A 24,324-nucleotide genomic window follows, 5' to 3' on the forward strand; every position below is an offset into this window, starting at 1 on the left:
ACGGAAGGAAGGACGGACGCACACACACACACACACACACACACGGACGGAGTGCAAAACATACTCTCTCCCCATGCCTTCGGCCTGGTGGAGACAATAAAGGTAAGAAAGCCTTCTAGAATGGAATTCTCCTTTAAGATGAGGTTGACATTGCAAATTTGCAACACCACAACTGACACATGCTGTAGTAGGATACATGCAACAGACATGCAATGCGCACGCACCACACACACACACACACACACACACACACACACACACACACACACACACACACACACACGTGTGGAACCCAACAGCCATTAAAGGCTCATTCATAGTCTGGATTTTCGGTGGTGAGGTGACCACCAAACTACAACATGACGTCACGAGCCACGGTGAAGAGCAAACCACCGCCACTGCTACAGCCCTTCTCTCTGTTTTTCCTCACCACCGCTCAACGTTATTTCAGCTCCGGTGGTCACCTCACCACCATAAATCCAGTCTATGAATGAGCCTTTAGAAATGTGAATCCCTAGACTCCTTCAAAACTGCACTCAAAGAGCACTTCGGAACAGCTACAATTTGAAACTGGCCCCTGTAAAAAAGCCTACTTTCGTTTGAAATGTACCCATTCTACAAAGTGTGAATACAAATTTCAATCAATCAATTGGAGCATTGGGCATTTGTAGCCTACAGCAGGCAAATCATTCGGGACCCGGGACGTCGGGAGAGAGACAGCACTGGAGCAATTAAGGGAACTTTTATTAATTTAACTAAAAGTAGCACAAACAGACAAACTCCTATAAATTTTCACAATGATATCATAACTAGAAGTAGGCTACCCTATGCTGAACTGGCAGTAGACGAATGGTTGGCTGATGTTTGATAGCTCGCTGGTTTCTCAAACAAGGGCTCCACCTAGCGTTTAAATAGTAAAACTCTAGTGTTCATTAGGACGAGGTTGAATGTAATTTTATTATTATCCCTCAAAGCCAAAGGTAACAAGTTTGGGTAGTATTCATTTGTCAAGTAGGCCAAAAGGAATTCATCACATTCATCTCACAAAGAAAAGAAGGAGAAAGAAAAGGGCCTAATGCTAATTTAATCAGCTTGTGACAAAAGTCACGTTCAGGATACAAGGCGTTGGCCTGTTTCAGAAGTTTAAATAAAAGGTCTTACCGCACGCACGACGACATGCTGAGAGCTGGAACTGGAAGTGTTGAAAAACGTTTATAGGCTACTCGTAGGTTAATCCACGCACATTATTCCAGACACAGACAGGTGAACATTTTAAAATGTGAATAAAATCAGGTTATGGTAATTCTTGCAGGTGCATGCTGGCTACTTGTCAGGTTTATTAATGGCGCCGCACCTAAATTAAATCAAAGAGGAAGTGGATTATAGAGGAAGTTGACGTCAAAATTAAAAACCCAAACCCATGTCATGATTGGTAAAAAAAAATATATCCTAAATGCCTGCCTGCATGCCCGCCACCTTTTCCAATTATTAGGCAACATTTTTAAACTTAAAAAAAATAAAGAAAAGAAAATAGCCTAATAATAATGGGCAATAATAATAATAATAATAATAATAATAATGTCACCTTGGCTGCAGCAGGTCAGGGGTCTGTAGTAAAGGAAACACATAAAAGACAAACCAATCTGCAGGTCTGTTACATTAGTAGAGTAGCAAGACGACTGTGATGCCATATATAGCCTTGACTTTAGAGTAGAGTAGACCATGGCTAGAGATAATATATAGAATTTGCTGAAACTAATTTGGAAAAAAAAATCACATTTATATGTTAACGCCAGTTAGTATGCGTTTACTGTTTAGTATTAAAGCAAACATATATAGCTATAACAAATGAGCAGTGAGAGCAGTTGGAAAAACTGGAAAATGAGTGGTGCTACTTCCCTTGCTCTTCATCTTTTTGAAAGCCTGTGCTAACACACTGTAAATGATGCAGCTACAATCTGTACAACTGTGCAATGAGCAATGCAATTGTTATGTCCATATCAAATAAATAAACATAAACATGTTGCCTGCCCACAGTCCCCACACTAATCTCTTTATATGTGTCCAAGCTTTTAATTTTGAACAGTATCTATTCTCCCACTAAGCCCCTCGAAGAAAGCCAGATAAAGTGCCCTCCGCCTGTCGATACTTGTGTTAACAATTTAAAAGATCTCTTAAAAAAAACATAACTTTTAGGAAAAGTGAGTGAAGGATGGTTTCTCCAACATCAATATAAAAATCACACTTGTGTGACGTGGGTTGCCCTATCATCATACATCATCACATTCCGTACTCAGCCAATCAAATCATCACATTCCATGTTACAAACACACAAACCTGCTTTGTAGACATAAAAAATCTTATTTTGCATCCTGCAACATACAAAATCTATCTATTCTAGCTGCAATTTCCGGCAAATGGTGGCTAGACTAGACTAAACTAAAGGCCATGAGCACACCAGTCAGTTGGGTTCATCCTGGGTGAGGCTGGGTCCACCATGTATCATGACATGTGCAACTGGACATTTTTTGCCTCATGGTGGCGATATAGCAAAGGCCATTGGGTCACCAGAAAGAGTATAGCAGGCTCATTAGGAACAATCATTAAAGTACACAGCGACTTCCAACCAGTAGTGTCTGAGATATGGTAGACAACTAACATTTATAAAGCCCTGCTGCTAACAGGGCTAAAAAGGTTAAAGAGGACACAACATTAAAAGGTTGTATTTTATTTAGTTCACTTTTAAAATGGACATTTCTCTCTAGATTCACTAAAAAAGATCAAAGCATCATCAGCTTCGTTTGCAGTTCATAACAACAAAACTGCAACTGGAGAAAGAACAAAGTAGTATGAAGATGACATAGGCACAGTTTTCAGTTCAAATGATACATGCTGGAATAGTGGATGGCAAAAATATATACAGCAAAGACTTCTCTCTTATGGTAGCACATGCTTGGGACTTACAGTAAGGCAAAATTTTGTCAACAAAAATATCATATATCCTACTATTTTGCATTTGGAAATATGTAATTTTGAGTGACCCTTGTCGAAAGGATCTTGTGATGCAGTATTAATTTCGGCGGATTTTATACTTTGTTGCATGCCGGTGCCGTGCACTGAAAATAGCCAATGTTTCAAGTTCACAATGAAACGCAGCTTGTAGATGTCCTATTTTCGTTGCATGACACCACACGACATGCACGACAAACTATATCAAGCCTTCATGAGTGAAAGTTGAAAGTTAGTAAAGCAAAAGATCTATTGAATAACCTAACTTCTTCACTATCTACAAAAAACATGAATCAAGTTTACTAGATAAGCCGTGATTTAGGCTACCCAAGGTTCGTCACTCCATTTGAAATAAATTAAACAGAAGAGAGAGATGTAGTGAAGACTTATCAATTAACTTCTGAAACTAATTGACTGTTGGTTTTCGGTTTTAAAAACACCTACAGGTTTGGAAAACTCATTTGTATCTAGATTGAGAACACTGAGCTAGTTTGGTCGATAACCAACCCACTTGATGAAATAACTAGAAAAATAAATTAGAAATGAGATAGATGAATTAGTATGCATTTCATAAGAGTACCTGATTTCATTTATCTATTTGTTCTCCCTCTCTAGCCCAAAGCCTTATTTATACTTCATTGCACAACTTTGTTGCTCTCCAAACTGACAGATTTTCACTCATTAGCTTGAAAATAAGTTATGGTGAGTGAGATCATTGTGCAACCAAGTAACAATTAGGCTTAAGTTTGATACCTTGCATAACTTATAGAAAGCCAGTGACTTTCTTTTTTTTACTCACAGTTACATGTTCGGTTTTAATTATCACCAGTCATGATACCACCTACAAGATGGCCACTGGATTCCACCCCGCAGAATCCACACGCCTTCCACGTCAAAACGCTCTTGATATTCCGTACAAATAAAATACACTTTTTTCTGTTTATATACATAACACTTTTGTACACAGTCTTTGCTTTCCTCTTGACAAAGATTAAAGCACTTCCACTTAAAAAGTAGCTGGGGGGGAAAAAAAGGAGATTTAGTTTTTATTTTTATGAAGCTTTGAGTGAATCCAAAGCTTCAACTTGGGGCATCATGTATAAATGTGACTTCATTGTCTTTTTTCATTGAAAGAAAGGATATCTAATATTAGTCTGTGAAAAATAAGCTGTATTTGGTAGTCTATGAGAGCCGAAGTCATGCTGCTGGTTGGCTGGAGGGGGCAACTCCAGCCACACATCCTGACATTATCAGTGAAGAAATCGTAAAATTGACCTCAGGTACTATGTGTCCGTGGAAAACCTTACGAACACTCAAACAGGGGTGAACACTTGATAACCAGGTGCACCAAACAGGTTGGCAGTACGTGTTGGGATACGTATTTTGATCATGCTATATCAAATGATTTGACTCACTCTCCCCAATTGGATATCCCAACAGCATCGTAATTCAAGGACATGTATTTGTGTGCCTTCCCATTGTCCTCCCAAACGGTGAAATTCGGAATAAAAATAAATCCCAACATCAGAGGCAGTGAGTGTTCAGACATAGCAGTTCACAAGTCTACTCCATGCGAACTCAGAAGCCAAGCCCATCCAGGTCCATCCTTCCCTCTTGGCTTCCATACTGGGTGCAGCTTATTCCAAAATGGTCCCACACCCCTTCCTACCACTGGGAGGGCTGTACTGTCCTTGGCCTGAATAGCAGTGTAAACTAAGAAAGACAGCTCAGTGGAGGTCCACTGGCCCCCTCTAGCAGCTAAAGGTCTGGTGGCTGACCCCAGAGCCCAGAAACTAGGACCTCCGCTAGTGTTGAAAGCCTGCAGCTGACGGGCAGGTTGAGCGGGGTCAAGGGTCACTTGGCTCCCTTGGTGGGTGTGTCCGTCTCTGTGGACTGGCGTCCGTCATTCCACGCTTCTCTGGTACTTTTCAGGGCCTGTGTTCGCTGCTGATCCACCACTACATAGTCCACACGCTCATCTGAAGCCGCCATGCCAGTTCCATTACTCTTCGTCTACATTAGAGGGGATAAAACACAAACCAATGGTGGGGCTTTAAAATTCCTTAAGATTCAGCATGTATCACAGAACTAGCACAGTATTCTTGGTTATAATTGTGTACGTATAATGTACTACTACTATTACTGGTAATAAATGCATTGTAATGGGTAATATGGATGATGATTTTTACTGTTCTTGTAGGGTTTGTTTATGTATATGACACTGTTCTCTACATGCGAGACAGCTGTCTACAGTATATTCCAGTCAGCGAATAGGGAACCTCTATGAATGCAGTGTTAAAGTGGTGTCCTACCTTTCTAGGTGGGGTAGATTTGCCAGGGTCAAGGTCCAAATCCAGGTACTCCACCTGTTTGTCTCCCTTGGGTTTCACCATGGGGCTGCTCCCCCCATCCGCCGTCATGGGCGGACCCAGCTTAATGTTCTACAAACCCAGGAAAAGAAGACTTCTTATTGTTGAATTGGCAAGAGGGGAATGAAGGCAACGGTTAAAGTACACTGCACACACAAATTAACATACAGTACGGCAACTACAGTAGAAGAGGTTGTTAATTCTAAACTATGATTGGGTGGAAGTATTAAAGTATTAGAACTAAAATGAAGACAGAATTACAACACAAAATAGTTAGAAGAACAGTTTTGGCTTAATTTACATCTAAAAGTCAATAAGGGCAGTTAAGGATAGATCACAGTCCCACCCTACTATAGAGTCCATGCATGTTCTTGCCACTGAGATACTGATAGTGGATCTGAAACTGGCTGACCCTTGGTGCTCTGGGTTGGATCTGAAACTGGCTGACCCTTGGTGCTCTGGGTTGGAAGGCTGAGAAATGCACTCCCCTGAAAACTATCACTGTCGTGGCGTCCGGATGAAGGTAGACATATTTGTATTTGCATTGAGTGAAGAGCATTAGAATCTCTCTTTCCATTTTTTCCAAAGACTGGTCATTTTCACAGTTTCTGGGTAGGGATGGGGGGTGAGTACATTATCTTTCAGAGTTTAATCAACACTTTAGTGCTCCAGCACAGCAGCCCATGCATGTCAAACCTGACAACCTGTCTCACCTCCTCTATGGGATCTAGTTCCTCCACCTCCCGCTTTACAGGGGTGATGGGGACAGTGCAGTAGAAGGACTCCTCTCTGCACACACACACAGTGACATGGACATAGCCAGGGGAAGGAAAATACAGGGGCAGAGAGAAAAAGAAAAAGGAAACGAGCAGAGTATTAGCAGCAGAAAAAAACAACAGGTAACGGTAGATAGAACGAAGGGGAGGGACTAGTGAGCTGGAGAGGAAAGTGAGAAGAGTGAAAGGAGCGGTAGAGAAGGGTTAAAGGAGAGAAGCAAAGCAGCTAGTGATAACAAGAATGCAGCCAGGAATATAAATAAGAAAATATCTTAATGGGTCATCTGAAAACAACTGGGAGAAGGAAACAATGAACAGATGAACAAAGACTAGACTCGAGGAAAGGAAATTACATCATGGCAAGGGAACAGGAAGTCAGCAGAAAAATATCAAGACAGATTTAGGAAAAAACGGAAACTATTATGGTTGACAAAACAAAGAAAATGTAGAATCAAGTACCCAGACTGTAAGAGAAAGTGCCCCTCGTTCAGTAATCTGTTTGTAGACGGTACCCACCCGTACCCAACTAATCCCCTTCTGTTCCTTTTTTTACATTTTTATCCCACGATTTTGCAACCCATTTTTTCACCCAGTGTCAATTATCTAATGTAATCCTGGGCGCTACACTTCTGCCAACCTGGGGAGCAGCGGACTGACCTGATGCTTCCTTCTATGCAGGAGTCCAAGCTGCTTCTTTTCACCTGACAGGGGGGAGTTTCCCGGGCCGGACGTAGCGTGTGGAAGGAACACGTTATTCCGACCAGTTCCTTTCCCCTCCATCAGGCACCCCGGCTGGCCAGGGGGAGGTAGTTTACAGACCAGGATTACTGCATGTTTTTTGTGAGGATACCTACCCTAGGGGACACGGGGAGAACATGCAAACTCCACACAGAAAGGCCCCTTTGCCAACCCCTGCATCGGGTATGGGCACACCCCTTCTGTTCCAATTACGGTTAATCAATTCTACTGATAATTCATTCATATCAGAAAATAAATACAATCTAAAATAACACCAGATGACTTCTATATGTAACAGATAACCAAATAAAGAGGGGTTCTTAAAAACTACAATGAGGGTATTGATGTATGGAAGAAAAAGAAAAACCCTTTTTTCCACAGTATATGGTACCTGCAGGGGGGAGCAAAATGATAAAGTAGAAAGCAAAGCAGCGATACATGAAGAGGCTGTAAAAGAGCAGAGGAAGAGAGTAAAGGTCCCTGCACACAACATCGCGTTTTTCGGATTTTTAGCTGCGTTTCTCCATCGGTTTTGCGATAAACGCGTCCAGTGTGCAACCACCTTAAGTGTTGAGGAGTCCCTCTGCGGCAACTGTTGATTTGTCTCTAAATTAATGGTGGGCTTAGGAGAGGAGGGCAAGTGACCGTGGGACATACCATATATGACATACTGGGGTCTTAGATAAATGCCAGTGTCTGTGATTGAAACCAAACCATTTAAAACCTTTGGTCTGTCTAAGACAGGTATTAAACAATAGGATTTCATTTAAAAAGTCGACATAATTAACACTTAAATCCACAAATTGTGTTATTCTCTTTGTATTGCAGCTGTATTGCAGCTAAACGTTTCAATTGTTTTACCCTGCCTACAAAATGTAATAAAAATAAATTGTAATCATGCAACTTCTTATATTAGATGAATAACATTGGGTGTTACATACTGGTTCGTCTGTTGACATATTAGAGAGCATGGCTACATAATTCTCATCACATTCCTCGGAGTCTGTGCTGGAGGCCGTGCTATGCACTGATGGGGGTCTTGGAGGCATGGGAAACCTAGAGGGACTGAGCAGCATTCACAAGGTTTACAAACCCACTTCAGTGTGCACACACACACACACACACACACACACACACACACACACACACACACACACACACACACACACACACACACACACACACACACACACACACACACACACACACACACACACACACACACACACACACACACACACACACACACACACACACACACACACACACACACACACACACACACACACACACACACACACACACACCCTTTGCAGCCAGGTGAGTCCCTGCCGCTATAAAAAGCAGAGAAACAAACCCCATCCTTGACAAGCCAACAAATCATAAATGCATTATGCTGGAGCTACTGAGACAGAGCAATGGACATATTTCTAGGAACAGTGCGACATTGACAGGTCATGAAGTGACTACTGTAATGCATGGGTTAGTATCTACTACTTTTATTAAGCTGGATCTACTGCCTAAACCTATAGGCCATGTATAACATTCCTTGATGCAGTGTGCGATTAGGAAACTTACTCCCGAGCAAAGGAGCGCGTGACAGGCGAGCGTACAGGTGCACAAGGCTCCTCCCACTCTGGCAGTGGCTTGATCTCCAAAGGTGCAGGTTTTCCTGTAGGAAAAGCACGTACACACACATGTCAATCCTTGCAGCAAAGATCCAAGAAATAATGACTACAATTAGACAACTGTGCTTGTGAATCTACTCTATAATTAAGAGTTTTCATTATCATTTTTTTAATTTATGTTTTTGGACCATCAATGCTCAATTAAAGTGCAAAATAACCCTTTGGTAAAGGTTTGGGTTGTGTGTAGTTACCTTGGTAAAGGTTTGGGTTGTGTGTAGTTACCTTGGTAAAGGTTTGGGTTGTGTGTAGTTACCTTGGTAAAGGTTTGGGTTGTGTGTAGTTACCTTGGTAAAGGTCTGGGTTGTGTGTAGTTACCTTGGTAAAGGTTTGGGTTGTGTGTAGTTACCTTGGTAAAGGTTTGGGTTGTGTGTAGTTACCTTGGTAAAGGTTTGGGTTGTGTGTAGTTACCTTGGTAAAGGTTTGGGTTGTGTGTAGTTACCTTGGTAAAGGTTTGGGTTGTGTGTAGTTACCTTGCCATGATGCAACTCTAAAGATGAGCCAGAATTGAGAAACCCAATAATTAGAAATTGATCATTCAAAATATGCTCTTAATGTCACCATTTTAGCCTGTAAATGAACGCAAACAGCACATGTTTTTGGGTAGTCATTAGACCGACAACCTACCTCAAACCCTAACCTAACCATAACCGCAAGCACGGGAGCAGCGCATGTTCGAGCGCTAGTCTGACCGTTGTTCCCGCATGTCGGACTAATGCGCCATCGGAATTACCATCTTTATACAAATGTCAACTTCCTACCAAATAGCTAAATCAACATGAAGTTAAAAAATACAAACTGTATGATGCTTCTATAATGGCAGAATAAGCTTTGTTTGTTTGTTTACAGGCTAAAAGAGTGACTTTGAGAACTGTTTCACTGTATGATGTAAGTCAATGAGGAGCATATTTTGAATCATCAATTTCTAATCAATGGAGCAACTATTGGAGATACATCATGGCAACTAACTACACTACCAAACCCAAAGCTCTACCAAATGTCCTTGTACTTTAACATACATTTCTATTTTCTAACACATTTATGCACCAGTGATACAGGCATTTTGTATTGAATCCAATTAAATTTTGGCCAATGACTCCGACGTCTCGTCTTGGCTGAAATAAGGCTGATAGGACATCAGCCGATGTTACATTGTGGTTATCAGGGCCCAATCTAGCAACCCGCGTCAACTGATCATACAGCAAAGCTTCAGTTTGGCAAAGAAAGACACAATATTTGCTGCATACAAAATGTCTAGAGCGGAACATGACTTTTGCTAACAGTTCATGAATTAGCATGAGGAGGACAGAATACAGTAAACACAAATTATAGAACACACATATTTCTAATAAATTAGGGGTGACCAAAAATGTTGAACAAAAGGAGAAGGGTATGCTTTGTTTTAACAGGGGGTGTGTGTGTGTGTGTGTGTGTGTGTGTGTGTGTGTGTGTGTGTGTGTGTGTGTGTGCGCGCACGGGCATGCATCAGTGTGTATCATCTTTCATTAGATGATATCATTGTTCAATTTCCTCCTGGAGAGACACCTGCTGCCCGGAAGCCTTCCATCACATTAGTAGTGAAGGTCTGCTTTCGATTTGGAGCAAAAGCCAAATGCAGCTCGCAAACACAATATGGTTAGAGAAATTTGTTCAGAAAATGTTAATAAGTTAATGTTCTAGCTATTAGTTTTTATGAGAGCGGTTACATGTTGGTGAGAATAATTATTATAGTCAGTTTTTGCTTTGGAAAGGACAGTATAGAGTAAACCGAGTTCAGAGAGATGGGGAAGAACACGCAACACTCGTCTCCAGTCGGAATCAAGCTGGGGAAGTTGCTATTGACGTCGCACTATCCGGCCATCTACCAGCGCGCCCCAGAAGACTGGAGAGTGACTCAAACTGTTTCAAGCGCAAGAGAAGCCCACATTTCTTTCTATCCTGTAAATACTGTCCAGAATCAAACATACTGAACCTTGTGTGATTTACAAACCAAGTCTATAATAATGACTATGATATTTTCAGATGCCTAGTGCCTACAGTAGGTTCCAGTTCATTGAAAGGTTTATTGTAGTAAGGTTTATTGTAGTAAGTGACAAAATCCTTGGTTGGTCGGGGTGAGAGAGCACGTGACATCAAGTGATATCATCAGGGATGGAGCACGTGACATCACATCCCTGAGGTCATTAATATTAAGCCCAGCAACTCTACATCTGACCTCAAACCCTTAGATCTCCATATATGGAGCTGACCTGTTTAGGGCGAGGTCGCTTCTCGCCCTCAGGCGTCTTACTGGTATAGGGCTTAAAATGGTTCAAGTATGGGAGAGATTCTACAAAATATACGGTAAATTCATTTATTCCAAGTGTAAAAAACTGTTTGGTAACCATCGACAGTGTATATTTTGAACAAACACCAAACCATGAACCAGGAAGTTAATGGCCTTTAGAATAAATGGACTTACCACTACACACAAAAAAATATGGGATTCAATGATGAGATGGAGATCATTTTAAATATCCTCAACCCAACTGGGTACCAGTGGCGATATATAAACCTCAAAGACTCAACTCGGCTTGAATTGACCTCTGGTTGTTTAGATGTTGTCGAGTTCATTTTAGATATATCAGAGAGAGAGATATGAGAAATTAAGAGGGTTATCCCACAGTGCACCACTTCCAGCATGCATAAGGTTGTGTTCTCTTTCGATGTGTGGAGTACCTTTTAGATAGAACAATCCCTCTCCCACAGTGCATAATTTCCAGCATGCATATTAAGGTTGTGTTGAATTGGACAAAGTCAGAAGAATGAAGAGTTGTGTTGTGCACAATTCCAGTTTGGAGGTAGTTCGGGGTACCTACCCTTGCGACGTCCCCTGGGGAATTCCCCTATGGTCTGAGAGTCCGTTCGCTCTAAACCGACACCTTTTGCTCTTATAACTTTAGGACTCTGACCTGATTGGTGAAAGAACAATTACAAAAAGAAAAGAAAATCATTACAACAATGTTCATCCCTATTCTAACCCCAATTGAACACTGCCATGCAAAACGAGAACATTGCTGAACAACAAAGCTGCACCACCCCATCCCTCGCAGCCCACCCCCTAATCAGCCCTTTACAGGGAAAAATTGTCAACTCATTGTCATGGCAACAGCAGGCCTCAAAACCCCCCGACATGAACCTCACTCCATGCATCATGGCTTCCCTGCATACAAAGCCTGACATCAGCACTGCATGCACAATGAGCTGTGAGAACAATAACAATACATCGACAAAGCCACAACATGAAAAGTACACCAACTCTACCTGGGCAGGGGACATAGGGTTTAGCTTTAATATCAACATATTGAATCCAATGGCATTTTTCATTTTTGTGTAGTTCTATCAAAACTAAAAACATTCAACAACAGACACATTTCAAGCTAAAAAGCCCTGCAGTGGGATCCAGTATCAAAGTGTTTAGATTTATGCTCAGTTGCACACTAAAAATATAGAGGATTGATCTACAAGCTCAACATGTCTCAGTGCAACACGTTCTGAGCTTGTAGATCGTCTATTTTCAGTGCGTGATTGCCGTGACATGATGTGCAACTAAGTATAACTCGAGCATACAGTTAGTTACAGATGCTGTGCAATTGAGAAGATTGAGTTGGCACACACAAGTCAGGCAGACAGACAGACAAAGATACAGACTGACACATGGGAGATGGCATGGGCAGATATAGCATTGTGGTAGTGAGATGCATGGCTCATGGTACAACAAATCCATAGGAGCCAAACAAAGGGATTGATAACCTCAACCTGGTAACACTTCAGTGCACTTATTTTAAAGTGCACTTATTTTATTCATGGACCTGACCAGGGCTAAAGTGAGCTGAGATCCCGCTCTTTAGGATCTGCCATAATCTAAAAATGGCCTGTCTCTCATCCTCTCCCTCTCTCTTTCACTCCTGGCATCTCTCTGGACAGGCTGTAATTCTCCTTCCTCACTGCTACAGTAGGTCTCTCATCAAAGCCTCCATTCAGGCAGATGGGACAATGGGGACGGAGGTGACCACTCTGGCCTTCGGGCGCTCCATGGCACGGCCCCTACCCCCTCCTGTCCCCTTCCAAAACAGACCACGGGCCTCCCGAGGCTCAGACAAAAGTGCCTTTGACAGGGGGGGCTAATGTGTTCGAGTGGGAGATGACGTGGCAAGCATTGAACCCAATTCAGCCGGAGGTAAAACAGGCAGTGTGTGTGGACCGGTCAAGGACAGGGCTAATGGGAAGCAGCGCCGGTATTTTCGGGATGCTGGACACAACTGGTGCAGGGTAACACAGGCTGGTCAGATTTACCTGACAAATTTTAAATAATATGAAGTGGCACAGTTACCAGAGGCTCTGTTATGATAATGGGACCCTTGTGTCTTGGTAATGCCTTATGGTGTGTTCAGTGTATCGGTTTTTAACTCAAGTCATAGGCTTGTAGAAAGTGTCTTCTCGATTCCAACATGATGACGCTTGAGAAACTGAGCAGAGACAAAAAAAAACATGAGCCAGCACTCCACAGAAACACAGCCAAGTGTCAGATGACAGACACAAGGAGGGGGAAAACAGTCAACGTAAAGCAGCACACCACCCAACAGCTATGGAGAAACATTAACCCACACACACAAGCATGTCTAAACAGCAAAATCCAAAGTGTTAATTTAACTCGAATGTCCATATGAAGGTCCATTTCAACTCACTCAGAGTTGAATTAACACTCCAGATGTTAACACACACACACACACACACCTCACCTTTGCGGTCAGGTTTGAGGTTGCGGTCGACAGGCGGGGGCTGGCAGTCGCTGATGAGCATAGGCCGGCGAGGCGGGGTCTTAGGGCTGGCGCGAAAGCCCATGTGGGCAGGTGGAGGGACCTGTTTACCCAGGGAGGAGAACTCGACCGTGCCTGGGGTCATGGGGACATAGTTGGGCTCCTGGATGGGGTCCTGCAGGTTGCCAGAGTGGTGGTGTGATGGGGAATTGGCACTCATGGGCACATAGTTCTGATCCATCTCTTCAGTGGACTGGCTACCAACTGGCATCATGCCTTTGTTTTTCTGTGGAGGTTGAAGACATAGGTAAACACACGCACAGTGCACACACACAAAGCAGACATACACAAAAAATAGACACTTGTATAGTACATGGAAGCACAAACCCACACATGCATACCGGCATACACCCACACAAAGATGGCAACAGGTCACACATCTCTTACACAGAGACGCGCACACGCACACGCACACACACAGTGTAAGAGTTTGTCAGTCTCAGTCAATCCACTTTAAGCCTTGAGGCGCTATGCTCATCTTCTTTGAGTTTCTAAGCTTGGCTCTCCACTGAACCAGAAAATCACCTATTAAAACACTTACAAAATAGCTGTTGAAACTTTCGTTGAAGTCAAATGTAGAGGTTTTGTCGGAGGGAAATGACCTGGGGATGTCGTAGCAATCCTGGGATCCAAAATCTGAAGAATTAAAAAAATACAGAGAAGGCTTGCAACAACTCAATATTGTTTACACGGAGATAGCACACGCACGTACGCACGCACGCACGTGTAACATTAACAAATAAAGTGTGGCATGAGCCGCATGATATATTGTGACACCACTAATATATACTGTATACACTACATACATACAGTATATACATGCATAGTACCGTTACACACAAAGGCAAAAGCCAAAATGTCCAACGCAACACTAAACTCCATGAACTACTGCATCATCGCAAACACAATAGCCTTCTAAACGTTTACCATCTCACCTTCCATTAGAGACATTTATCTGTCTCTCTTAAACAAAGCACGAGTGAGCATTTAGGGATATGGTTTCTCATTCTCTGAACTAACTGCTGCAGGAATCAAACCTGTGTCTTCCCTGACGTGCACTGTTGTGTTCTTTCCCTGGTCATTAGCCATTCACGCTAATGCAATTCACTCACACACACACAACCACAAAGAGCTCAGTGGTAACAACACAGGGCAAAGAAGACAGCTAAGATAAGGATATGAGACTAAATTCTGCTGTGTAGGCCAGCACTTTCGGAGCTTGGGGTTCCATTTCCTGTGTATTTCAATGGTTACAGCATGGCACTAATGCAATGAGGGCTGGAGGTTAAGTTTCTTTTGCAATAACGTTTATAGGGGATGGCACCATCACCACATGCTAGGAGGGGTCCCAATCTAACTGGGATGATCCATGCTACAAATGTAAGTGCACATGGTATGGTACTGGCATTCAGTGTGAATAAAAGTGTAGTGTACATCAAAAGATAGCCTAGTTCTGTTCCATAAATATTGCCGAAGAAACAAAACCCTGCAAGATAAACGCAGGACATCTACTCTCATCTTTAGATTGTTAGTTTAACAGCTTCCAAAAGCATTAAGTACATGACATGTTGTGTCAGAGCTTGCTGGAGTAATGTTGACCTCAGTTCCTCTCTCACTTTTGAAAATAATCCTCCATCCAGTGGATTTGTTATTGTGGTGATGTTTCTTACCAGCAGGGGGGGTAGTGAGATACAACCCTTGTTTTCTTAGAATTTGCTGCCCCCCCACACACTCAAAATCAAGGAGTTTTAGTCATCAAGTCATCCTTAATTATAATGTTCTCATTCACTTATATGGCAAAGAACACATTTTCAATCCAAACCTATTTTGTTTTACTCTCAAAAACAAAATATTCTTTGTTGATTGGAAGGAACATGAAACTTATGAAATGCATGATGGCTGTGCTGTTACTGCAGTGCAGTTGTCATAAGCATGTCACTGTTTTCATGATCAATGGCATGCTGATTGACAGCAAACAGTGATGTGTGTGGTCATTTGTAGTATTTTCAGCTTAAGCGCTTAAACCCTATATACTCCATTTTTTCCTCAACACCGAATCTCTTCGCCAGAAAAAGCACATCTGCAAGCTCGCCACGTGCCGCAAAAAAATACAGTAGCTGCACACTATATCCATTTGGTCGCCATGTACCTCTTCGTATGCGTGTGGAATCTGCAGTGCCGATAGTGTTGCTGCGCAGCGCCTTACTCCCCGCACTGGTCGGTACGCAGTAGTTCCCGTCCGTCTCCGAGGCCGACCGTGGCACACAGTAGGTGTCCGTGGGGGAGCGCTCCGCAGGGGGCGGAGGGGGCCCCGAGGTGGAGCCTAGCGACGGCTTGGGTGGCCTGGGCGGCGGCACCACGTCTACTCCGCCCTCCATACTTCCTCCCCCGGCAGAGGCAGACAAGGTGCGGGGCACCATATATGTGCTGTTGGCACCGGGCGTGGGTGGGATGTCGTAGCTTATGGAGAGGTTGCGCATATGCGCCTCCATGGAGGGCTTCCGCGACGGCGTGTTGAAGACGTATAGTTCTGACTGGTCCCCTCCCTCTGGGAGAGGCGGGGAGGACGCAGACTTGGGGAGTAGCACCGTGTCCTGAGAGTAACTACGCGGCAAGTGGTAGAGGCCGGCGTCGTTGGAGAGGGAGGCGCCGCGGGACGGAGGAGAGTCGTAGATGGAGGAGGCGGATGCCGGAGCTGGGTGCTGGGCGAAGAAGCCGTTGTGCGAGGCGTGCTTGGTGGAGGAGGTGGAGGAGGTGGGGGTGCGGTGGGAGGGCAGGTTGTCGTTCAGGTCCGTCTCTGAAGAGGTAGACTTGGAACACTCTGCATGGGCTCTGAGAACAGAACACAAGCACAGCAGAAGAGTTGGAGATCTACAATCGAATAGTTACAGTATTATACATTTTTAACATTCCATCAATTTATCTCATGTTCACAGCGGCTACTACTACTACTAGTAACTACAACTGCAGCCAAAGAAGAACAAGTAAAAGCCATGTGCCAGTGCCTCCAGCAGACACGTTATTTCAGAAACAACACTTTTTGCAAACCTTAGTGAGAAAGTTAATTCAATTAATTCTTAATGGCTAAGGAATAGACCTCACACATGGTTAAACGTGCAGGAAAGAACTAAGGTAATGCAACATCAGTGACAACACTCTCACTCACTTCCTCCTTTGGTGTTTAAGGACGTTACGCTAACATTGTCAAACACGCCAAACAACTGTCCTTGCGAGTATGTGTGTACATGCTAAATGCACATGTGTGTTCAACTGTCCATGTGTAATCTTTTGATGTGTATGTATGTGTATATGTATTTCTGCGAGTACATGTAGATTTTTTTATGCATGATCATGTGTGTGGGACCCTGTAGCTGTGCATGTTTGTGGGTTAGTGGGTCTGCGTGTGGCTCAGTTTGTCTGTGTGTGTGTAGGCCTGTCATTTTGAGCGACAAGAAATAATTGTGACAGCCCTATGTGTTTGTGTGTGTGTCTGTCATATATGCATATATATGCATATATTGCATTGCTACATCAACGTGTAACCCTCCACACAGCAGGCCGTTCCAGCTGGGAGGTTGGCCACTCACAGACTGGCCTGAGAGGGAAGAGTCCTGCTCTCACAATCCTCCAGTAGCAAGTACACCTGGTCTGCCTCCAGCACAGAACTACACACAGTGCACGCACGCACACGCACACGCACGCACACACGCAGTCGCGCACACACACACACAGAGGAGGAGAGCAGTAACATAGAAGGAAATCAAAATGAAAAAAGGAGAACGAGAACAACAGGTAGATAAGAAGATAATGGATATACCGTAACATGAACAAACTAACATGTTTTTATTTGGGACAGGTCCCCGTCTCCCACAATAACACACTTACATACACACACTAATGTACACAAAGGGAAAAGGAACACCCACCCAAACAGAGACACACACACACACACACACACACACACACACACACACACACACACACACACACACACACACACACACACACACACACACACACACACACACACACACACACACACACACACACACACACACACACACATAGAGTACCCACTGACCTGTTGGGTTCAGGCTTCTTGCTCTCACAGTTGACCAGCCACAGGTAGTCCTGTGGCTCATCCAGGCTGGACTGAGAGTCCAGGTGGCGGACGTTCACAGGCTGGTAAGGAGGGGGCACATTGGTCAGCACACTCGGCCCCCCTGGGACCATCATACCCCCGTGTGCTGGGTGAGGCGGGGTATCCACTACCATCGCTGACTGGTGGGCTGCCTTGGCCGCTTCTGGAGCGAGAGAGAGAGGGGAGGGGGGGCTTTTATTACAGTAGATGCTGGCATCCAGAGTGATACAGTACAACATGTTTCTATTCATAATTACCCAGCAACCTAAGCATCCAAACCAATAGTAAGGAGCACAAAGGGTAGGAGCCATACACAGTCAAATCCTGAGTGATAATTAAACTAAATTATGTACAGCGTGAATGATTGGAATATTTTATCCTTGATAAGCCACCTGGTTATTTGCCCCTTTTATTGTCTAATTGGAATGGCTTTACCATCGCCACAAAGAAAGGTTCTGGCTTCAGATCAGTGCTGGATATTCATGATGTGTGGCATATTGCCAATACAATTTCTTGTATTTGTCACCGCTCTATGCAGCACAAAAGCTATTTGGAAACATTTCATTTATTTTAGTGAATGATGTGATCACCCAAGGAGGCTACCTCTCACAGAGCACTCTGGAGCCAAGCACAGTCGCTTGTTGCCAGGGTTTGAGCTGACTTGGTGTTTGAGAGAAAAAGGAAAAATCACATGCTCCTGCCCTAGATTTCTCAGTGGCATTAGTCTTTGTAATTATGTAAAGCAAATGCCTTATGCCATATTGCATTATACCTGAAGAGAAAGTGAAGTGCTCACAAACAGATAGATACAGACACCTTTATTATCCCGTGGGGGGAAATCAGACGCCCAGAGGCGGCACAGCAGTTAAGGTTACAAGCGTACAGATAAGAGTATGAAAAAGAAAATGTACTTTTGTGTACAGCATCACAATCCCCCACACCTCTCTCAGACAGATTTTCCTCAAGGTCTCTGGTTTGACACAGCACTAATCATTGCAAGTCATGGACCCTTTTCTGGACCACACGCGCGCGCGCGCACACACGCACGCACGCACGCACGCACGCACGCACGCACGCACGCACTCCCCCTCCCACTCTCTTCCATAACACTTCCTTTATCTTCTGTTCTCTTTCAAACTCTTCTCTCTCTCTCTCTGAAGCGATACGTGCTGATTCATCCAGACAGTGGGAGAATGTCCTCTGTTTACAATGCCCATCATCCACCTACCTAGTATCGACACCTGCCATGAAGCACTCTGGCCTGGCTCCGATACCAGGCCAGGGTCCACCACCTAACTATATCCACTCATTCCACAAAGCACCCTTGGTCGTCACCAAAAGAAACAGGAGGTGGGTCTCAGATGAGCACAGACAGGAAAACTAGAAAGCATTTCAAGGACACCTGGTTTGGAGAACTGGCAGCTGTCTATCTGTGGGGATGTTTGTCTCATAAGCAGTCAAATCAGGAATGCTAATTTAAATTGTGGGTGTGGGATCGTGTACAAGATTCAAGTCTATTGTCACAAGGATGTAAAAGTGTATGTGCACTGTGGGAAAACTTAAGTTGGGGGTGCTCCATAATACACAGGAATAAAACAGTAAATAAATAATACTAAACTATTTTTTTAAATAAAAAAAAAGACAAAAAAGACAAAAGATCAACATACAAGGCCGTAATACCACAGAAGATGTTCATTGTTTTTTCTTATTTAGCAGTCTTATAGCCTGAGGCAGGAAAGTCTGCTTGTTCTGGCTTTGAGGCTTTGTTAACCTCTTCCCTGATGGCAGCACTTTGAACAGACTGTTATGGGGGTGTGTGAGGTCCTTGGTGATGACCCTCAAGAGGGTGTACATCTCTCAGCTGTGCACCACTGAATGTGTGTGTATACAAGGGATTTATCAGGCAGGTCCACTAACTTGGTGACAGAAGGTGGCGTGAGCGATGTTCTGTCAAGGTTGTTTCCCGGGCCAACGCTTGCTAGCAGAGGTTGAGACATAGTCACAACACAAACGAGAGGCTGACCTTGGAGCCGAGCAGAGTCGCTTGTTGCCAGGGTTTGAGCTGACTTGGTGTTTGAGAGAAAAAGGAAAAATGACATGCTCCTGCCCTAGGTTTTTCAGTGGCATCAGTCTTTGTAATTATTTGAATGAGAAAGAAAAAGTACTGTTGTGTACAGCAAAAAAAGGCAAAACAAAACAAGAAACATCAACAATACAAAGCAATGGTAAACGAAGGTAAAAACTAATAAAGTGTCCATTACAGTCAGTCAATGCGTCATAAGTGTCTCACCGTATCTCGTCATAAAACAAAAATCACACCCATGTGAAGTGAGGGGCGCGAGACGCGAGTGTCTGCTAAATGCCTATTTGATTGCATTAAACAACGTTAAACAATGTTAAACTCACTTTGCATGTTGCTTTGCCACTCGATGTGCCACTCGATGTGCCATTCACTTTAAGCATGCGCATACTCTCTATTTGCTCAGACACATGACGTAAATTCTCCATTCATTGTCAATGGGAATTTAATTTTTCTTTTTTTGTAGGACAAAAATACTTATTTGCGCAGACAGACACATTATGGTGCAAATTCACCATTCATTGTCAATGGAATTTCATGTTTGTGTTAGGACAAAAAAAAGAAAGAGAGAAAGAGACAGAGACAGAGACAGAGACAGAGACAGAGAGAGAGAGACAGAGAGAGAGAGAGAGAGAGAGAGAGAGCATAAAAATGGGAGTGAGAGAATGTGAACCAGACAAGGGAAAGGAAAGTAGGAACTGAGTGTCGGTGGGACTGCAGGGAACACAATGCTTTAATTATCCAGCACTGGGAACGGAGGGGGAAATGTGAGCCTATCTCAACACACGGACCATTAGGCCTGGGCTGAGAACTCCACTGAACAGGCCCCTCGTGGAGCTTACAACCAGTCCAGCCAAGTCCACCAGAAAGACGGAACTATTTGAATTACACAAATCAAAACAGACCAGTAACTGGCATGTTGGCTTTGAGCTTCGCATGATCACTTCTTGATGATGCCGGTCACCCCGTGGTGGCCCAAACCAATATAGGCTATGGGGAATTTTGTATTCATGTGCCCACTGATGGTCAAATTAATGTACAAAGTCTGCCTTCTCTGGGAACTTCTGTCCCTTGACGCAAGACACAGTTGCTGCAGCGTCATTTGATGCCCCTGGAATCAACAGGAAGTGGTGCAATGCTGCGTGTCAATGTCAATGTCCATGTACAGTATGTGCACAGTTACTAGCACAACATTGGTTTGATTTTGATACCCAGTGGAGGGTGGAGTTGTACTGCGAATGTGCCTCTACCAGACTCATTTTAGCAGGGTAAAGACAACAGCAGCTAATAAAATGACTTGAGTTTGATTTTTGAATCAAACTTTGATTATTTGATTATTTAGGTATGCCAAAGAGCCAGCACTGATAACAGAAGAAGATGTAAAAGACGAGTGGAGGTAGCCAGGAGTAGTACAAGGAAGCAAGTTTATTTTTCAGGGGCGCTGAAGCAGGAAAGTTGGACTATATAGTGTGAATTGGCAGAGAGGGCAGAGCATGACGCATGCCAGTACACACCTTACTGCTGCCTCGTTGCCACCAGTATGAGGGTTAACACAGAACACAACAGGGGCGGCTGGCTGTCTTGATGTGCATTCGTCAGTGCCGATATGCTCAATCAACCCCTATTATCTAATATAATACAGTTGATTATTGGTTTATTCTCGCTGAAATATGTAACTCAGTGTATTGTACGAGACCTTGAATTGTGCACCTCCCGACTGGACGGAGAAAACTCTGAATCTCTGACCAGCCCAACCCTTACCTTCATCGGTGGGGTTGAAGCCGCAGATGTCGCAGATGCAGCGCACCCACTTGTTCATCTCGTCCTCCGTGTCGGCCACCAGGTAGAAGACACGGTCGATGGTCTTGATGTCAAAGATGAAGCTGTGCTCCAGGTCCTTCTTGTTGAACGTCAGCCCAGCATCCACCTGACGCACACGCACACACACACACTATATCTCTACCAAACTGTAGATGTGACCTTGTCATCGGGAGGCAGTGTTAAACACACCTACGATAAGTGAGTTACAGTGAAGGAAATCGCGAGACTCTTACTAGTGCTGGTAATGTCAACTAATGGAATGCAATGATTGAGTTGTAGCTCTGTACAGCATCAGCCAAGACTGAATAGATGGCTATTGTGGATCTGGCTAAAGCCAAGGCTGGTAACCGATATTTGCTGGTAACCGATATTTGCTTAATAGTTGGTCAAAACTGCATGTCACAGGTAAGACACAACATGATTCATGCTGTCAAGGTTTTCTGTGGCAATGTGGTTGGGGGTGGGGTCTTACCTGCTCACACAGGTTGAGGTCGATCACGCGGATGGGCTTCTTAGCATGGTCATTCTTGTAGTACTCCAACACGTCTGGGTCGCCGGACAGGCGCCCGCTGCGCAGAACAAACCACCTCTTCTTCCATGCCTGCAGAAATGGAAGGGGGGGGGGGGGGGGGGGGGGGGCAACGACAAAGGTCATTTGTGAGTTCTTTCACATGGGCTGCTCCATTTCTGACTGACCACAAGTTGGCCCGAGATTTTGTCTCTACTACTACTTGTCTCATGGTTTGTCCCGGCATCTGTGTGTGTGTGTGTGTGTGTGCCCTGTGTGTGTACTCCCTTCCACCACCAGCTATAGCCAGACCTCACTGAGGCACACAGGAACAGTGGGGACCGGCCCGCAACCAGAAATATGTCTGGGTCGACCATCGCACTCACCACAGTCATAGTTTGGTCTTGCACCCTGATTGGGATGAACGGCATGATCCAAAATTGGAAACAAGCAATTAGTTTCCTTTTTCGTTAACAATGGGATTAGTCTGTCTGTGGGACCTCGTAGCAGACAGAGGAGTTAAATCGAGGGCAGACAGATGGAGAAACAAAAAACATGGAGATACAGTACTCTTTTTCTTTTTACGCAGTAGGCCTCTCTCTGGAGAACACTCCAACATACACAGTACAAATGAAATGGACCGTAAGAGTTTATTTATGGTTGTTTGAATTAGAATTACAAACTGCACATCTTCATAAGATTAAACCTTGGCCATCATATTAAAAGTCCTGGTCAATCAATATGAGAGAGGGGAAAAAATAGTGCTCATTATACAAAGTGGCACGACACCATGACAGTACGTTTTAACAGTGGACGACAGCCATAGCGAGATGCCAAAAGTGATTGGCCGGAATGACAGTTGTGATGATTTGATTGGCTGAGCACGGAATGTGATGTATGATGATGTGTGATAAGAGTGCCCCTCACTTCACACGAGTGTGAAAATATTTTATTTGTATCTTTTGACGACATTGTCTGGCCATAGTGAATCAAATTAATGTGTTGCTTTGTTTATCCTCCACGCGGAACCATACCACCCATGACAAGTAATGACAGCAGGCACGCCCATTAGGAGATTTGGATCGCCCAGAGTCGCCGCTGTTCACCCGCTGTTAAAACATACTGTAATACTCCTCATTCCAGATAGTTTGTTTTCATCCTATAGTGTTGCTCAGCTCTACATCAACAGCTGACACCTCGGATGAATTGAGACGGCTCATAGCACTGAAAATGTCCTGCCTGCTGTCAAACGGAGGCTTAACAGGCAGCAATTCACTGCCTGCAAAACACAGCAAGGTCGTGAACTCTGGGCTTTGCTGAGTCAAGAGTAGTTAGGAAACATTTGGATGTTTTGTGTGTGTTTTTTTCCCAGGAGGAAAAATGAGCTCTTGGCTAAAACACTAGCAGGCAGTTTGAATCCACACATCTCTGGATTTTTCTCTAGTTTCCTTTTACTGACACAACTAAAGGGTTTGAAGCTGGAGTGGTTGGGAGAACAAGGAATCTCTAAAGTAAAGCTACAATGAAAGCTATGGGAGATAAAAGAAAAATAGCAAACGACACATCAAGATATCTTGTTGCATAACAGATTAGAGGAGATGGTATAAGGCCAATTCAAGGGGTTTCTTAAGCAATATTTCCATATATTGATAAAACGTACATTGGCGCAGCTCGACACAAGATCACCTGACCTCTACTATCCAATGAATTACTGAAGAATTGTAGCAATTCCACATGAACTGGTGAATACCATAGATGAACTGGTGAATACCATAGATGAACTGGTGAATACCATAGATGAACTGGTGAATAACATAGATGAACTGGTGAATACCATAGATGAACTGGTGAATACCATAGATGAACTGGTGAATAACATAGATGAACTGGTGAAGAACAGATTAACTGGTGAATACCATAGATGAACTGGTGAATACCATAGATGAACTGGTGAATACCATAGATGAACTGGTGAATACCATAGATGAACTGGTGAATAACATAGATGAACTGGTGAATAACATAGATGAACTGGTGAATACCATAGATGAACTGGTGAATACCATAGATGCACTGGTGAATACCATAGATGAACTGGTGAATACCATAGATGAACTGGTGAATAACAGATGAACTGGTGAATACTATACTACGGGTGCCGTTCTCTGACCACCAGTACTGTTGAGTTTGTAGATTGAGAGAAGGGAGCCGGTACAATAACAACAGCCACTGAGATCAGAGGAGTTGGTGAGCGTGCCAACGCAGAGCAAGGAATGCAAACTAAAGCTTTGTTCTTGTATGTTTTCCTGTTTTGTTTTTCTTGTTGGATCATTTGGAT

General features: G+C 43.7%; 1 protein-coding gene across 5 annotated transcripts in view; it reads right to left on the bottom strand.

The window, feature by feature from the left end:
- Nucleotides 1-2,707: 2,707 nt before the first annotated feature.
- gab1 (GRB2-associated binding protein 1) overlaps nucleotides 2,708-24,324 on the bottom strand; it is a 74,731-nt gene continuing 53,114 nt past the window's right edge. For 4 of the 5 annotated variants that reach the window (XM_079500078.1, XM_079500076.1, XM_079500079.1 and 1 more), the window contains exons 3-14: nucleotides 21,951-22,079; nucleotides 21,419-21,584; nucleotides 17,518-17,740; nucleotides 17,024-17,101; nucleotides 15,586-16,268; nucleotides 13,978-14,072; nucleotides 13,359-13,662; nucleotides 11,436-11,528; nucleotides 8,471-8,564; nucleotides 7,834-7,957; nucleotides 5,322-5,450; nucleotides 2,708-5,022 (exon numbers count right to left, since the gene is read on the bottom strand). In XM_079500078.1, coding sequence (XP_079356204.1) covers nucleotides 4,864-5,022; nucleotides 5,322-5,450; nucleotides 7,834-7,957; nucleotides 8,471-8,564; nucleotides 11,436-11,528; nucleotides 13,359-13,662; nucleotides 13,978-14,072; nucleotides 15,586-16,268; nucleotides 17,024-17,101; nucleotides 17,518-17,740; nucleotides 21,419-21,584; nucleotides 21,951-22,079 — 2,277 coding nt within the window. In that variant the 3' untranslated portion in view covers nucleotides 2,708-4,863. The remainder of the gene's footprint in view (nucleotides 5,023-5,321; nucleotides 5,451-7,833; nucleotides 7,958-8,470; nucleotides 8,565-11,435; nucleotides 11,529-13,358; nucleotides 13,663-13,977; nucleotides 14,073-15,585; nucleotides 16,269-17,023; nucleotides 17,102-17,517; nucleotides 17,741-21,418; nucleotides 21,585-21,950; nucleotides 22,080-24,324) is intronic. The other variant, XM_079500080.1, reaches the window with a different exon arrangement.

Source organism: Electrona antarctica (assembly GCF_951216825.1).
Source record: "Electrona antarctica genome assembly, chromosome: 4".
In the NCBI taxonomy this organism is placed as follows: Eukaryota; Metazoa; Chordata; class Actinopteri; order Myctophiformes; family Myctophidae; genus Electrona; species Electrona antarctica.